This window comes from Stegastes partitus, unplaced genomic scaffold (genome assembly GCF_000690725.1).
Source record: "Stegastes partitus isolate 25-593 unplaced genomic scaffold, Stegastes_partitus-1.0.2 Scaffold968, whole genome shotgun sequence".
Lineage (NCBI taxonomy): Eukaryota > Metazoa > Chordata > Actinopteri > Pomacentridae > Stegastes > Stegastes partitus.
The window spans coordinates 107,685-124,660 of NW_007578699.1; the positions used below are offsets into that span (position 1 = coordinate 107,685).

General features: G+C 43.6%; 1 protein-coding gene across 7 annotated transcripts; it reads left to right on the plus strand.

Moving 5' to 3' along the window:
• Positions 1–382: 382 nt before the first annotated feature.
• gigyf2 (GRB10 interacting GYF protein 2) lies at positions 383–15,549 on the plus strand. Of its 7 annotated transcripts, none has more exons than XM_008294497.1 (29): positions 383–464; positions 2,515–2,566; positions 2,756–2,912; positions 3,096–3,191; positions 3,444–3,552; positions 5,199–5,304; positions 5,432–5,472; positions 5,568–5,603; positions 5,766–5,942; positions 6,483–6,694; positions 6,854–7,001; positions 7,917–8,168; positions 8,275–8,447; positions 8,760–8,916; positions 9,025–9,191; positions 9,834–9,928; positions 10,375–10,503; positions 10,659–10,789; positions 10,887–10,993; positions 11,199–11,339; positions 11,432–11,590; positions 11,670–11,918; positions 12,004–12,126; positions 12,282–12,596; positions 12,998–13,203; positions 13,341–13,492; positions 13,599–13,792; positions 14,986–15,127; positions 15,222–15,549. In XM_008294497.1, the coding sequence occupies exons 2-29, from the start codon at positions 2,529–2,531 to the stop codon at positions 15,287–15,289; spliced, it is 4,080 nt and encodes a 1,359-aa protein (XP_008292719.1). In that variant the 5' UTR covers positions 383–464; positions 2,515–2,528; the 3' UTR covers positions 15,290–15,549. The 7 variants fall into 7 exon arrangements, with proteins under 7 accessions (XP_008292719.1, XP_008292720.1, XP_008292721.1 ...); XM_008294498.1 differs by having other exon boundaries at positions 13,001–13,203; XM_008294499.1 differs by having other exon boundaries at positions 10,890–10,993.
• The last annotated feature ends 1,427 nt before the right edge of the window (positions 15,550–16,976 follow it).

Below are 16,976 nucleotides of genomic sequence, written 5' to 3' on the forward strand. Positions count from 1 at the left end.
AGAAATGCCAAAGGGTGTTTTTGTTTTTAATAGCAGGTTTATCTGTGACAGTAATCCACACTGTTATTAACATTTAAATAGTTTAATTATGTTATATTGCATGTGAATACATTCAGAGGGTGTGTGTGAGAGGCTTACATTATGATGGCACATAAGGCCCCTTTGTCAACACTTCAGATGTGTAAAGACAACGTAATACGCGCTTTATTTAAAGGTCATCTCATGTTACTCGGCTGAGATGAGTGAGCGCACTTTGTACTACACGAGGATAATAAATACAGTGCGGTAATATTCACCATTGTTTGCCAATACGTACCAGTCAGCAAATCTTTCTACGGCATACGGGTTTATATGTGCTGTCATGTGACCCACACTCAGCCATCTTGTGGAAAACGAAGAGAGAGAGAGAGAGAGCCCAGAGAGAGCCACACAACTCAAACCTTGTGCTGTCAGAACAAGCAGAGGTAAGACAGCCAAAGTTTAATACACTAGCGAGGAAAAATCGGACATTCAGGTTAAGTGCCATGTCAGAGGGGCAAATTCTGGCGAGCTGGGGTGCTCGGGACTGTTGTTAAACCACCATGTTTACTTGGCCTTGCAGCACCGGGCTCCAGTGGCTCCATGTGCGGGCCCAGGCCGTGTGAAGTGCGGGGTGGTTTGACAAGGAAACGTTGTTGTGGGTCCAGGCTGCTCGGGAGGCCGCGTGTAGCTAGTTAGCTAACCTGTTAGCATGCTAGCTACAAGTATTGAGTATAGGGATTAATTTAATGCCGAAACAGTGTTACAGTCGCTATGTAGTATATATCACACACCTTCCTTTGTGTTGGTCAACGAAATTAGCGTCAACACACACGTATTAGTTCATGTGAGACAGCCGCTACGAAGGGATAAAACGGTGCTTGCTAGCAAGCTAGCTGGTTGGCCAGTTGCGGCTAGCTAACGCGCTACATGAACCATCATTGGCTGTCGTCTTGCTGGCTAGCGAAAATACTCTGGTGTGGCACCAACATGCAGCAAAGTGGCATTTTAGCCACAACCACCCTCAACCTTTCAGTAGAACCACAACTCTACTGTCAGCTTTTAACCGACCGGACATGTGTTGGCTAATGTCACTAAGTAATGTCCAATAAATGGTTAAGATAACCATGGTAGTTGTTTATTTGACTGGTTAGCTTGCTACGCTGGCTAACGCAATGTTGGCAGCCGAGGGTGATTTCTACTTAACCTTCCTGTGTGACTATTACGTCTCGTAATGATTATTGGCAGCCAACTTTTAATATTATCCGCTAAAGTTAGCGTCTGTGTGATCTGGAGTTGTAGGTTGGGCCGGTTTGGCTAACGTTAGGCAACGTTAACCGTGTGTTTCCTCTCGTTGGGCTTGGCGTTTTTAAAAGTGGAGTTTTAGAGAAGCTAACAATCCCCAAAAAACTTTGCAACTGCGTAATGATCTGTCGGGTTTTTTTTCCTGCTCACTCAAGCCGCATTGCCTCATATCACAAATGTAATCTGACTTTATCAAACTGATAAAAGTTGTTGTGAACGGATTGGGCGTTTGGTTAGCTCGGGAGCGATAATGATTTCAAACATTTCATAACGTTGTGTAAACTTAGCCAGTCAGAGGGTTCGCTTTATGTTAGCGATGGTAAATGTGAGAAACGTGTCGGGGAATTGCCATAAATGTCGCTAGCTCCGCTCGAGTCGCTCTATTTATTGCTTTAACTAGTAACTTACACGTGGCTTATCCAGGCTTCCATATGGTCAGTGGTATTGTGAGTCCACTGTCGCCTTTTGTGTCCGATATATGAGGAGGGCTACGCAGCAAATCCCCACATTGAAGCCTTAATGTAACAGGAAGTCTTTGGAGTGAAGACATCCACGTAAACCAACACGTTATCTTGTTGGCATAACGTGATTATTTTGTGGAGTTTATTTGCTGGGAGTTGTCAATTACAGGTGTCTGACATACCCTCCTTCAGGCTCGGAGCCTTCCTAAAATAGCTTGAGCAGATTTGAAATCGTACACGGCTGGTGTGCGAGTGGGATGGTCTATATCCTGAGGAGCAGGAATACATTAAAGCCAGCGACAACACTTTGGATATTTTTACCAATACTATTGGATTATGCGATTATTTCAGGCGTGTTTGAGAAGATTGTTGTTAGTTTTTCTTCATTTAAGTTTGTAGTAATAACATCGAATCAATAAAAACACGAGCTGAAATGGGACAGCCCTGCAGTTCCACTGTTTTTATAAAAACATATAGTAGCTGCACTAGTACACATCTCATTTTTCTAGTCAACGCATGCACAAAAGCATTTTCTAGGAAGTACAGTTAATACAGCTATTGGTTGCATCATAAGTATATGAACTACATTAAAATCACAGAGCAGTAAATTGTTAGTGAATTTGTTTTAGACAAAATAAAACACAGCTACATATGCAGGATGTTGCTGTTTCTATGCAGTGTGGATCAACTGTGTGTCACTAATCCTTTCTCTTCCTCTGCATACTTCTAGAACTTCAAGGAAGAATGGCCGAAACCCAGACACTTAACTTTGGACCAGAATGGTAATTACACTGGCATGAAATAGTGATTATTGAGTGAAGTGATTTTTAGGTTGTGAAACGGGTTTTATTTTCAGACTGACGGCAGCTTTTCCATACATGTTAAGACATGCCATTTGCCACCTCAGCTTTAGGGCAGTCTCCCGTTCCTCTTTCTGTGATGCTGTTAATACGATTTCTCTCTCTTTGCAGGCTCCGTGCCCTGTCTGGAGGTGGTGGCAGCGGTGGTGGTGGAAGCAGCAACGCTGTTGCCTCTCCACCCCTCTCACCTGCATTGCCAAAGTATAAACTTGCAGACTATCGCTACGGGAGAGAAGAAATGTTAGCACTTTATGTAAAGGATAACAAGGTGGGTAGTCTATAATGTCTGCGTCTTAGCTGTCGATACAGGCTCGCAGTCATTGAGACTTGCATACAAATTATGTTACTGCCAAGATTAGATTTTTGCCTTCCTTATTTGTTGTGTCATAACACAGTCTTTCACAGCTTTGTGTTTCCTAGCAGTGAAGCCTGTGATTATTCTCTCATCCAGATCCCTATAGACCTACACGATAAGGAGTTCCTGCCCATATTGCAAGAGGAGCCCTTGCCACCTCTGGCACTTGTGTCTTTTACAGAGGAAGAACAGGTAGGAGTGCTTGTCCTAACATCAGGCCACTGGCTTGGTGAGAAATGGTAAGATCAGAAACTGTTTCTGATTTACCAACCGCATTAAATCAATGAGATTAATGCCTGAGGCAGGTGGCTTCTTGTTGTCATGTCTTGGAATCTACACGACTTTTGTTATCAAGACTGTCAAATACAGAGCAGGTGCAAAGACGAGAGCTGAGAGCTGGCTTTTTGTCCCCCTTGCTCCCCTCCCCTCTGTTTGTGTTTGCAGAGAAATTTTTCCATGTCTGTAAACAGTGCAGCTGTACTTCGGCTGACAGGGCGAGGAGGTGGACCGATAGCAGGGGCACCAAGAGGCCGAAGTACCTCAAGGGGTAGAGGTAAGAATTCAACTCAGATCATGCATGAGTGTGGCATGCTTCCTTTAATCATTTTCAGGATGAGTTGCTGCAGGTAAGTCTACGCCATGGAATCAACACAATACGTTTGATTTATAAAATGAACCTTTATTTTAGCTATTTAGTTGCTCTGTGTTGCAGTTTCAGAAGAGCAACAACAACTGCAGATAGTTCAGATGCCTGTGATGAGCTCACCAGTTTTCTCCCAGTTTGACACAAGGGGTGTAACGTTACCCCACTATAGGTGTTGTGCTTACTCAGCATGCTTCAACCTCAGCTGCTTGAACTCATCAGTAATGTGCGTTAAATGTGGAAAAAAACGTTCTGAAAACATCGTTCCTATTTGCACAGACAGATTGAAGATCAATAAAAACATTTTGTCATGCCATGGTACAATATGTTTTCCTGTTGGTCAACCTCAGGCGCTTAGACCTTAGTACACAGTTGTACAGTTATTATATTGTGAGTCCATGTGTTGTATTTACTTTCTCAGAACAGAATCTAGGTTTACTGTAGAACAGCTTCTCTCTGTTTGTCACTGCAGAGACAGTCCAGGCTTTTCAGGGATGTTACCAACTAGTAACCATGCTAAATTATCCTGAAATCAATTTTTAGTTGCAGTTCTGGGAATGTCCTTCACCGCTTAAGATCCTGTTGGCTGTACAGTTGTCCTCTTCACATGTCCAGCTTGAGGCAAAGACTGTGGGTGGAGTTCAGATGTAATCCAAAGCATGTCTTAAGATTCATACACTGACCTGAATGTGTGTATCGGTCAGTCATTTTTATTCATACTTTTCCTGACCTACTAAAGGCAGAAAGTTTATACAGAATGTTTGTCTATAAATCAATGTATTCATCAGTACAAGGAGTCAGACATTAGTAGTTGGTCATAATATTGTTACTTTACACAAAAGTCTATTAAAATAAAGCAGCACACTGCAGCCAAACTGTCTATGTTGAAGGATGTTGTCTATGAATCATGTAGAGGACAGATTCAATTAAAAACCACAAGAGCTGATTTATTGTACATCTTCTGAGTGAAAAGGCAAAAGGAGAGTTCACCATGATTCAGCAAATGTGGGTAATGGAAAATGGTAGATCAGTTGTGCGTGTGTGTGTTTGGTTAGGACCATTTAATATTCACTCAGTGTATTTCAGTAGAGTAAGTACAGCCTCAGAAGGTGGCTACAGACTTTTTGATCACCTGCTGAGAAAAATCTCCCCACTCCCAGGGGTTGGACCACGTTTGTTGCTTCGATCACAACGTCGACCTCAAAGCCAAGTGTTTTGCGAGAAGTTACACACAATAATGATTAGTCTAATAACACGTCCAAATGTGGAGACAAAAAATTGCAAAATAGCAGAAAATAGTCGTGGCGATGATAGCACAAGTGGCAGCATATGATCATAGGTGACCAGAGGTGGTGTTGCAGATCTCTGTTGGGGGAGAATTCTCCAATATGGGGGCACTGAAGGCTCTGTCCCCAAAGGTCAGCAGGTTAGCGTCAGCGATGGTGAGCACACCCAGGTCTGAGGACAACAGGTTCTAACAGAGTACAGGGATGGCCATCAGCAGCTCAATCTCATTATTATTGTATAAGGTCATGTGGATTTGTGATTGTTTTCAGGGCGGGGAAGAGGAGATGGAGGGTTTTACCAAAGAAGTTTTGATGATGTGGAAGGTTTTGGTCGTGGAGGGAGGGAGATGCATCGCTCCCAAAGCTGGGAAGAAAGGTACTAAAATATCCATCTATCCTGTGAAGTATCGCAGTAAATCTGGCCTCTTTTTGACCATGTATAGGTGTGTAGTATGATGTTTTGCCAGACTTTACATAATGGCTGTTCTATTTTTTCTCACCAGGGGAGATAGAAGATTTGAAAAGCCAGGTCGAAAAGACCCAGGTTAGTTAGTACATTTTGTTGCTCAAATAATCAATACATGATGTTTTTTTGGCAAATGCACTGACTTACCTTCTTGTTGCTCTCTACAAATGTAGTAGATGCTGCTCCAGGACATTTTCAGATCAATCACAGTGAGTACAAGTTTAATAATTGACCTATAGAATGTTAAGTAGGTGTAAATGATGCAAATTCTTTTCATATTTGTTCATTGTTTTTTAATTTCTGTCAGATTTCTTTTTCAATGCTTAAAATGAGTCTTAATGGCTTCTCCTTCCTTCTCCTACTTTTTGTAGTCCGAGGCAACTATGAGGACGGTGGAACAGGGATACCAAGGAAGCACGACTTCACTCGTTCAGAGAGTGAGAACTGGCGTACTTCTCGTGATGATCAGAACGGTGAGGATGATGAGGGGGGCTGGCGCCTGGCAGGTTCTCGACGGGACAGTGACCGGTGGTGCCCCCCGAGCCCAGGTGGGCACTGCACTGACCATGATCACAATACATTTATCTCTGATAAATTATCTTTGATAAATGTATTTGTGGTATAGCGGCATGTTTGTTATATGACCCATTTAGGGAAACAAATTTGTGTTTCACTAGCTGTGAACGACTGAGTGCTCTGCTGTTTTTACTGTAGTGCACAAAAAAATATATAAATATGTAGGATACGACCAAACTGAATTATTGGCTAATCTCCAGCTCCACTTCTTTCTTTATAGTGGCTGATTTGTCAGCTTGGCTATCATTATATTATTGCATATAACAGGTAACAATCAAGGACACTGGTTTTAGGTAAGCTTGACTGTCTCACTGGTGACTGCTTTCTTTATTTCTTCTTTTTACCTGCACATCCTCATAAATTTGGAAACATAATGTTGTTTTCGCAAATGGTGTTATCTGTATGTGTAGACGGGCAAAAAATCTTCTGTGCATGTTGATAAAGTTAATGTATGTCATGTTATTTACGGTTTTTAAAATTCTAGCAATTCTGCCTTTTTCTTTTTTCCCCAGATGGGCCTCGGTCAGCAGGGTGGCGGGAACACCCAGACCAACGTCGCCGTTTCCCATTTGATGCAAGAGAAGACGAGCGTGGCTACAGAAGGCCACGATCGGGCAGCGGCAGTCTGGAGGATGAGAGGGACAGCCTGCCAGAGTGGTGTCTGGAGGATGCAGACGAGGAGGCAGGCACCTTCGACTCATCAGGGGCCTTTCTCTCACTCAAGGCAATTGATTTTACTTGAAAACCAATATATATAAATGACATATTCTCACCAGATATTATGAAACAAATCGCTTATTCAGTCAGTTACTAAAGACTGGATGCTTTACAGAGTGATCCCAGAGCAAAACTTTATGTATTTGTGTCTTTTCTTTGTTATTAGAAAGCCTCAAAGGAGCCTATCCTGGAAGAGGCAGAGCTTGACTTTAAACCCCTGGAAGAGTGTGAAGAGGGCCTGGAGGAGGAGGACAGCCCGCCCAAGGAGACCAAAGAGACAGAAACAGAGGCCAAAAGAGACGCTGACCGAAAAGGTCAGGCATTCTGATAGTTATTTCTTTTATAACGCATTTTTATGTTGTTGTTTGCCAGCCCTGGATCTTAGGGCAGATGAACATAGTGCAAGTTCACATAAAGAAATGCAGTATCAAAACATTTTCCTCTCTATACTTGCTACTTTAATTTATCTGCAGTTAGCAAATGACAGTCACTTTGTTAACAGGGTGTTCGCACGATTTGCTGTGTGTTCTGCAATGGCATTCTCTTTAGCCAAGCTCAGGCAACAAGGTGGTAGCTGTGATTTTCCTGCCCCCAGCAAACTTCTTAGCTCTGAGATGAGATCCCCATATTGTGACCCATCACCAACACTCATTGGGTTAGAGCAGCTAGAAACACGTTCTTCTACTTTGAGCAGCTCTAGTAGTACTCGTCCTCCGTACTGAAGCGTTTTTGAATTTCTCTTATTTGCTTAGGGAAATTTGAATTGGTGCGTCTTGCCTGCATTCAGTTTTGTAGTGTGAACACCACAGTGTCAACAAGACATAGTGTAGTCAGAGTATTTCAGTGATTGCTGAAGTCTTGTTTCTGAGCTCGTCATTAGCGAATTATTACATGAAGTTATTTTAACACCAGTCTTTGATGTGCTGATATGAGTATTTAATGTGCATAATAGCATCCCAGTTATCGCTGTAGTGGATTTTTAAAAGCTGCACTACATGAAGGTATACTAGACTTTTAGGCCAAATGCTGTTTGGAAGGTAAAAGTCTTCTGTGCCTTTTTGTGTCATTGTCATCAAGCACACAGAAAGTCACTGCAGATCTTTCTGGCTGATTTGCCCACCAGCTGTACCCCAGTATTGTGCATCATAAAACAGTTTTGTTTTTCTTTTTTTCTGAAAACCTAATCATTTTATTTTGACCTAATGTCATGACTTTATTGTTTATTTTAGAGTTGGCCAGAGTGTCAGAGGAGGCTCCATCTGTTGCTCCACCTGTTGCTCCACCAGTCTCGGAGCTTCAGGCTTCTACCCAGTCTTTGTCCCAGAACCACCCCAGCAGAACAGAAGAGCCCGAGAGGCCAGCTGAACGGCAGCCACCCCTGGAGCTCCCTCCAGAGCCCTGCAAAGTCCCCCTGCATGTCCCCATGTCTAATAGCATGCTGGAGTCCCTTCCCATGACCCACATTTCCACGACCCGTGCAGGTGGGAATTGTCTTCAGTTTCACTGTACATACGACTTATTTTGTTAGATGGTTCCATGTAACTGGAAAAACTAATATCTACTTTTTCTTCACACTGTTCAATGCAGAAGTATCTGCTCCGTCACCCACCGTCCAGCTACCACAGCAAAAGCCCATAGAAGTGTCGGTGGCGCTGAACAATCCTTTACCCTTCACTTCCAGTATAATGGCTCCTATTTGCAGGCCCACCACTGTGCCACACGACACTGACGAAGACGAGGGACTAAAACACTTTGAGCAAGTAAGTTTGTAGGTTTTCTTTAACATGAAGATGTGTCAGTCGGGCTGCTGTCCTCAGTTCAAGTTCCAGTCAGAAGGTCTCTTAAAATCCTGTGGTCATTGAAGAGGAAAACATATTGTGAATATTATGATGAGAACACTCTTTTAGTTTCCTATAAATGAAGATAAAACAAGCTGTCAAAAACAATCCTTTCCACTAAAACTCCAACAATCAGTTGACTAATTGGCTGCGAAGAGGCAGCCCTGTTATGTCAGGTTGTATTCATTTAAACAGGATGAGTGATGTAATGCCTTTTTTAAAATTCTTATTAAGGAGGCAGAAAAGATGGTAGCATACCTACAGGACAGCGGGGTGGATGATGACAGACTTGCAGCAAAGACTTCAGAGAAGCCCAAGCCTGCAGGCCTGCCGCTCACCCATGAAGCTGCTCTCAAGTGGTTTTACAAAGACCCCCAGGGGGAGATACAGGGTGAGACTGGAGGAGATTTTATGTACTCAAAATATGATTTGAACGGTGTACTTTCATCTTCAACGCTGCAGATACCTGAATCTCTGCTGTCTCTTTGTGCTCCTTCAGGTCCATTCAGTAACCAGGAGATGACGGAGTGGTTTCAGGCCGGTTACTTCACAGTGTCTTTGTTAGTCAAAAGAGGGTGCGATGAAATATTCCAGCCTCTGGGAGAGATCATGAAGATTTGGGGGAGGGTGCCGTTCACCCCAGGTCCTGCACCTCCACCTCTACAGGTATGGACTCTCCAAAGCGTGGTTTTGATTCTTTGTCATGTGGTTTCTTTTTTAAATGAGCACGAGTACCAATGCAAGCCAATGACCTGTAGGTGGAGTTATAGTCCATCATTTTTTTTACCAGTTGTCCATGTAAGAGGAGTCCTTCTGTTTTGAGGAATATTTTTTTGTAATCTCACATGGTTTTTCTTCTCAAAAATACAATTATTGATTACAAATCTGTATCACATCCTTATTGATAATGTCAGTCGCGTTGAATGCGAGATCACTCCTACATCACTGAGAGTCCTCACTCAGTGTGTGTGTTGTGTAATGCAGGCACAAATCCACTTCACTTAGCTTCCAATTGGACAAGGACGAGCTTCCAAATTAGTGGTGAAGTCATAAATCCAGCTTACAGGTACACACTTGAAACGGAGATTTTTGGAGAACTCAGGGAAGCTTTCAGCAGATGATTTCAACACAGCCTTCCCAGTTACATTATTGAAAACACAGTTTGGCAGGAGGGGGGGCTTTTAAAGATCTCCTTTCTCTCTGACTTTCTCTCTGCCAATTTTGTGAGTGTTTTTTTTTTGTGTGTGTTGCACTTGCAGTGTGTGTGGCTGTTGTGATTTATCTGGACTGTGGTCTTGTGTATTGCAGGCAGATGGTGATCAAGAGAGGTTGAAGAGGCAGCAGGAGCTCACTGCTCTCAACCTTTATCAGTTACAGCAGCTCCAGTATCAATACCTCCTCAGGTATGCCACTTTCATGAAGTGACATTACACTGCAGACTTCACACAGCTCCCTCTGGAGCCACTAATTTATACAACTTGGTTCGCATATACAGCGTTACTACCCAAGTTTCATAAGTAGAGTTTGTTGTGTAGAACTGATGTGTTTCCCTTTAATTTGCAGTTACAACACAATTGCCTTTATGTCATGATATCAACATCCTAACAGACATTTGTACGCTGCCTTGCATGCTGGAATTGTTCCTTGCACACTAATGACCGAGGTCATCTTTGACTTCACAACCGAGATTATCCTCTGAACTCCGTTTAAACTTAAAAATGAAATGAGATTTAAAAGTCATGCGTTGACTTTAAAAAAACTGATTTATTGATATCCATTAAAACTTTACATAAAAACATAGAAAGGCTTTTGTCTAACTTTACATGTCCACCTGTCTTCCTCTCTTCAGGCAGCAGTATGCCCAGGCCTTGGCCCAGCAGAAAGCTGCTGCTCTTAGCTCAGCTCCTGTTCATCAGCAGCAGCAGCACCAACAGCAGATTAACCTGCTTCTACAGCAATACCAGGCTCTTAAGATAAGGTGGATAACACACACATCATTGCACAAACATGTTTGAATCCCCCGACCTATGAATGTCCTTTTACCCATGTTGACTTACGTGCTTTGAGAGTCTTACATGGCAGTGACATCAAGGGAGTATTGCTTTTATTAACATTTGATTTAACATTTTGTAGAGCATCTGAGAGTCTCCTACCTCCTGTTACACGATCCCTGTCTGTACCAGACTCTGGTTCTGTTTGGGAAATGCAGAACCCATCCTCTCAGGCTTCCTGCACACCAAACCTCCAACAAGCTGCTCCAAGCTGTAAGTTTCTAACTTTAAGGTTCCCACATGTCTGCTAAAGAAAAAAGTCTGTATCTCATTATGGCGAGTGTACTGAAACCTATTCTGTAACTCACAGCAGCGTGGGATGGTGGCAGCAGCGTATGGGATTTACCTATAGACTCCATGGCACAGGCTCCGACTATCGAGCAGATGCAACAGTTAGAGAAGTCAAAGTCTGCAAAGGTAAACAGTTATTGTTTATCTTCTCCCTGAAGGTTGAAGGCTCTTTCTGGTTGTCACTCCACATAGAATGTCATGTGATTCCTGCACAGTTTTGTGACATGACATTGATTACAATAAACTTAGCTAATAAATTGTCTAGTTATGTACATCTCCGATATTTTTTGGGATAATATTGTAAGCTCATTTGTATTTTGTTGTCCCACAGCTGGAGCTGGAAAGGCGTGAGGCGGAGATGAGGGCAAAACGGGAGGAAGAAGAGAGGAAACGGTTGGAGGAGGCCCTGAGGGCTCGACAGGAGGAGGAACGGAAACGCTTAGAAGAGGAGGAGCTGGCACGGCAAAAACAGGTCAACCATTTTAACAGTATCAGTTTGAAGCACTTAAAGCCTTCGGGTTACATTGATGGCACTGAGACTGACCCAGTGTTGTACAATTTTAGGAGGAGGCACTGAGACGGCAAAGGGAGCAAGAGGAGGCACAGCGCAGGCAAAAAGAGGAAGAGGAGCGATTAGCACAGGAAGAAGCTCTCCGAAGACTAGAGGAGAGGCGGAGGGAAGAGGAGGAGAGAAAGAAAAGGGAAGAATTCCTTCGCAAACAGGTGAGCTCCCAAAAACATGTCATGTACTCAGCACTTTTTAAAAATGTGTCACTAAATACAGCGTTACCTGCTTCACCAGGAGGAGGAGCGCAGAAAGCAGGAGGAACTTGAGGCATTGAGGAGGCGTGAGGAGGAAAAGCGAGCAGAGGAAGAGGCAGCAGCTGCTGCAGCGGCAGCTGCTCTGGCCCAACAACAGGAGGAGCAGAAAAGGAGAGAGCAGGAGGCCCAAAGACAGCAGGAGCTGCAGAGACAGAGGCAACAGCAACAAGAAGCACTCAGGAGACTGCAGCAACAGCAGCAGCAGCAACAGCAGCTTGCACAAATGAAGGTAATGCCACAAGAGGATTAGTCATCAAAAATAGATGGTACAAAATGGACCTAAAGTTGACAAAACATCTCGTCATGCTCTGCAGCTTCCATCCTCTTCAAAGTGGGGCCAGCAGTCAGCCAACGCTTTAAACCAGACCCAGAACGCCCTGTCACTGGCCGAGATCCAGAAACTAGAAGAGGAGAGAGAACGGCAGGCAAGGGAGGAGGTAAGGACAGTGAGCTGTGTACATTACTTCTTCAAGTCTGCTTTGTGTTGTTTGGTGACTCTGTTGCCAGCAGTGTGCCTATCTTTAGGTATGCTTTCTTGTGATTGAAACAAATGGGATTTTAATGCACATTATTACCCATCCCATTCTCACAGCAACGACGTCAGCAACAGGAGCTCCTGAAACTACAGCAGCAGCAGGCATTGCAACAGGCTCAACAGCCCCATGCCAAGCTGTCTGGGTGGGGCAATGTAGCCAAACAGCCAGTTGTTACCAAGTCTTTGCTGGAGATTCAGAGGGAGGAAGCCCAGCAGATGAAACAGCGGAAGGATCAGCAGCACCATCAGCAGCAGCAGCAACAACAGCAGCAGCAGCAGCAACAACAGCAACAGCAACAACAACAGCAACAACAACAACAACAACACCACCCCCCCATCGTCGCCCAACAGACCCGCACTCAGACCAGAACTGTATGTGATATATGTGATAATCTTCTTTTTTGCTCAAACGAGATAAAAGTACGACAGAGTTGTGTGTGTGAAACCATCACTAATCCAATTAATCAGTTGATCAACAGTGAGTCAGAAACTGTTCTAATCTGTTGACTATTTTGATTTACACGTTGATAATCAGTCATTTCCTTTCAAACCCTGAGTGCACACGGCTCCTGTGTTCCAGCTTTTGGGTTTCAACTGACAAAATAAGCAGTTTCAGGTTGGACTTAATGAACATCGTCATGGAAATCTTTTCTGAAATTTTGTAAACCAGACCGCCAACTGGTCATAAATGTAATAGGCAGATTAGTCCGTAATGAAATTAACTGTCACTCTTATCTGAAGTTGTTTTTAATCACCGTGTCTTACTCTCTCAGCAGACGTCTCTGAGTAACTCCGTGTGGGGGTCCGTTAACACCAGCGCCTGCACTAACTGGGGCTCAGACTCCAGCAGTATCTGGGGTGACACCCACAACTCAAACATGGGCTTCTGGGATGAGGCCGTGAAGGAGGCGGTCCAGCAGCCTCCCCCGACCAGAAAAGGAAACACTCAGAAGAACAACAAGGGCAACGCCAACCTCAGGTGGTTACCTAGAATGCCAGAATAGAAAAACGTCTTAGTCACAGCCTCTGGTGAAAAGCACGACTTATGATATGAGTAATACACAGACCTTAATGACCTTCTTTGTCTTCCTCCTTCATTTGTTTGTGCACATAAAGTAACTCTTTGAGTGGGCGAGCCAACAAGAAGGTAGAAGAGGAGGAGAAGCTGCTGAAGTTGTTCCAAGGGGTCAATAAGAGCCAGCAGGACACTTTCATGCAATGGTGTGAACAAACCCTGCACACCCTCAACACAGCCAACAATCTGGATGGTAAGTCTCTAAAAGCACATCTTACAAAGTTGCAGCGCCCACAGCTATTGATGGATCCTCTCCGGGAGTCAAACTCACAAATGTTCTCCTCCTGTCTCTCTGTCAGTTCCTACGTTTGCATCCTTCTTAAAAGAAGTGGACTCTCCGTACGAGGTACATGACTACGTCAGGGCCTACCTGGGGGACACTCCCGAGGCCAAGGACTTTGCCAAGCAGTTCCTGGAACGTCGTGCCAAACAGAACGCGAACCAACAGAAACAGGCACCGCAGAACCAACAGCAATCCCTCAAGCAGCAGCAGGTGAGCGAGACTGAAGTGGTTGCGGCTATTTTGAAGCTCACCAAATGTTTCGCTCTCATCTTTGCTTTGCTGATCCCCGCAAGTCTTGTAATGCGATCAAAATGAGAGACATCTGTCCATTGCTTTCCGCCAAAATCTTCTTTTCTCTGGGGTTTTTCTGCCCGGCATGTTGAGACCAGTCGTAACAAGTCAATTGACATAAGCAGTATCGTCATTCTCCATGGCTGCTGCTGCTGCTATTTACTTTTCTGTCGTGAATGTGTCGTGCGTCACCCCTTTGGACCAGCCCCAACAGATGCCGTTGTACCACTTGTTCCTTGTTTCTTAGATAATCATCTTGTGTGTAGATGCACTAACATGGGTTCTTTTTAATATCTGGATCAACGTGAATATACTTTGTCTGCTGTTTCCTCGATCAGCCAAAACACGCTGCAGTCTGAGTGTTTGATCCATCAGCTGTTTCTCAATAGAGACATGGAGGGTGGGAGCTTATCTGTTTGGTACATGCCTGGGAAATTTAGCTTTTTTCGTAGCTGTTCAAATGTTTTAATCATAATCTCTGGCCTTACTGCACAATACAAATCTTAAAAACTTCCCGTTATTGGGTAGCTTGTAGCTCAGAGATTGTTGTTTCCTGTAGCGAAGGGGATTTTGAAAACGGTAGTAGCGTATGGGACGGAGCATAATATATGCGGCGGATGACAAGCTTATATCTACAACCTACATTCAGTGAGTCAGACTGGCACCGAAACAGTTCAAGGCGGCACAGCCTCCATCAAAGATACTCTTTTATGTCGTGTTGCATCAACTGCGGATATTTGATCTTCTTTGCAAGAGGCGCTTTTATTCATGCAACGAGAAGAACCAAGTTTTCTGGATCTAAACACTGTTTGGTGGAAGAATAATGTGGCAGCAGTGGTTTCTCAGAAATACAGAGACCACTGGTGTTTGTCACATTACTTCATTACGTCATACATGTTTTGAGAATCTAAAAGTTTAATTTTCTGGCTCTATTTAATGTTTACTAGAAATGTACTCTTTGAGAACCTTGAGATCTATTTAATTGTTTGGGTGTTTTGTGATCAAAGTTAGTTGGGACTGCCAAATCAAGTTGTATTATTTTGAGTTTGCTCATGAGATTTTCCTCCTGTACTCGAGTCGCTCTTTTAAATCCACGTTTGTCTCTTTCCAAGGATTCTGTATGGGGCGGAACAGGATCGTCGTCGCTCTACCAGTCCAACCATACGAGCGGCCAGCAGCAGCGCTTTGAGACCGTCACCTCAGGGAAGAAGAAAAAGAAGCAGAAGATGGTCCGGGCAGACCCCAGCCTTCTAGGTGAGAGCAAGCGTCCCATCTGCTAAATTAGAAAAACCTGCTTTTTATTTCCCACATGCTAACGAGGTCTTTCATGTGTTTATTCAATTTTCAGGTTTTTCTGTGAATGCGTCATCTGAGAGATTGAATATGGGAGAGATTGAGACTTTGGAGGACTTTTAAGGGACTGCAGCCAAGCAAACCCCACTGACTCTATCCAGTTTGAACAGCAGCTGTTTTACCCAAACCCCTGCCCATCCCCCCCTCATCCCCCCAACTGCTTCCAGGACTTTCACCTTTATTTTCAGTTTCCCATCCATGAAGCATACTCTGCTAATTCCTCATGAATTCCAAAATTGTGAGCAAAACTGTGACCTCTGAAGGCGCAGGGTGTGTTTTCCTGTTGCAAACGGACCTGTGATCTGATTAAAATCCTCCAGAGAGACGGTCTTGAGCAAAACTGGTGAGCGAAACATCCGACCAGCCAAAGCGAGCGATGAACTCAAGTTTCCGGAGAAAGTCTGCCCGAGGCGTCGACGTCTCCTCGGCCGCTCGATCCCAAATCCGACCATGTTGTACAAAACTCACGGTAACAGATTTCAAATTCGGCCTCCATCGTATGTGGGTTTTCCTTTCACAAATTGTGGATATATGGGTGGGGTAGTACGGGAAAGGTTCGAGAGATTATATCCATTGTTTTTGCTTTATTTATTGAAAGTTTTTCCCCCTAAACTTTAATCCCCTCTTTTCTGTCCGCCTCCCTCTTTTCGGCTGGGTGTTCATGGATAATGATGGCAAAGTAGAGCCCAAGGATTCGTGCCCACTTATGTCCTGTTTTAAGGACATGTTCAAAAGTTCCAAGTAGTTATCTATTTCTTGTAAAATACTAGGCTGTTTAAAGAATAAACTTTCAATTCTGCATCTGTATTATAATATATGAAAAATGATCTGCTGGAGTCATACTTTTTTATTGCAGTATGAAATAAAACAGTCTGATGTGTGGGCTGCTCACACACCTGTGTCTGAACCGTTCAGGAAAACCACACGAGTGCAAAATTCATTGGATCCACATTCATCCGAGCGGTCACACCACGCTAAATCACATTTTACACAGATCCTATTAACAACTGCAAATGTATAAATGCATATTAATCACTGCCAGGTGCTGAAGAGAGGACACGAGTGCAGCCAGATATCAGGATTTATAGGGTAATTAAATTTAAGAGCATCCTAAATCCCTCTAATTCTGAGAATTTAGCGGCAAAATTGAGAATGATTTGTTGCATCTCACCATTATTCCTGATAATCTGCTGACGGTTATGTATTGACAGTTTGTGCCGACGTTTGGTTTCGGTTTCCAGCTGCTTGATGCGTCAAGACTTGCCCGAAATGATTGGGAAAGGGCAAATATGAGCTTCCTGGAAATGCTCCTCAGTAACACATTGACCCCTGTAATCTCCATACTATTGCAGCTGTTTTCTCTTTTCTCAAGTACACTTAAGATATTTATGCATTTAATTATTTTTTCTTCCTGATAATCTGCTGACAGTCCTTTTTCTTTCTTACCCTCCTGTGACAGTTTGTGCCAACGTATCATTTATTTATTTTTTTTCTCTCACAAAAGAGGACCATGTTAATTTTGGAAACTAACTGCACCTCACCACAGCTCATGACGTTCCAGGAAGTAAAAGCTCATCACTCAGTTGTGGTGCATGCATAAGGTTAAAAGTTAGTCACTGCTTTTAAAACGAAAAAGAGGAAATGAAACCCACCAATTCCTCGCAATGAAAAGCAACATTTCTGATCACGTGTACTGAAAACTGACTCAACTGCTTGATGCGTCAAGACTTGCCCGAAATCATTGGGAAAG

Coding starts and splice junctions, on each gene's coding strand:
- gigyf2 (XM_008294497.1), top strand. CDS start 2,529: ATGGCCGAAACCCAGACACTTAACTTTGGACCAGAATG. Junction 5,473..5,567: donor GCCAGGTCGAAAAGACCCAG/GTTAGTTAGTAC, acceptor CTACAAATGTAG/TAGATGCTGCTCCAGGACAT. Junction 8,169..8,274: donor CATTTCCACGACCCGTGCAG/GTGGGAATTGTC, acceptor TGTTCAATGCAG/AAGTATCTGCTCCGTCACCC.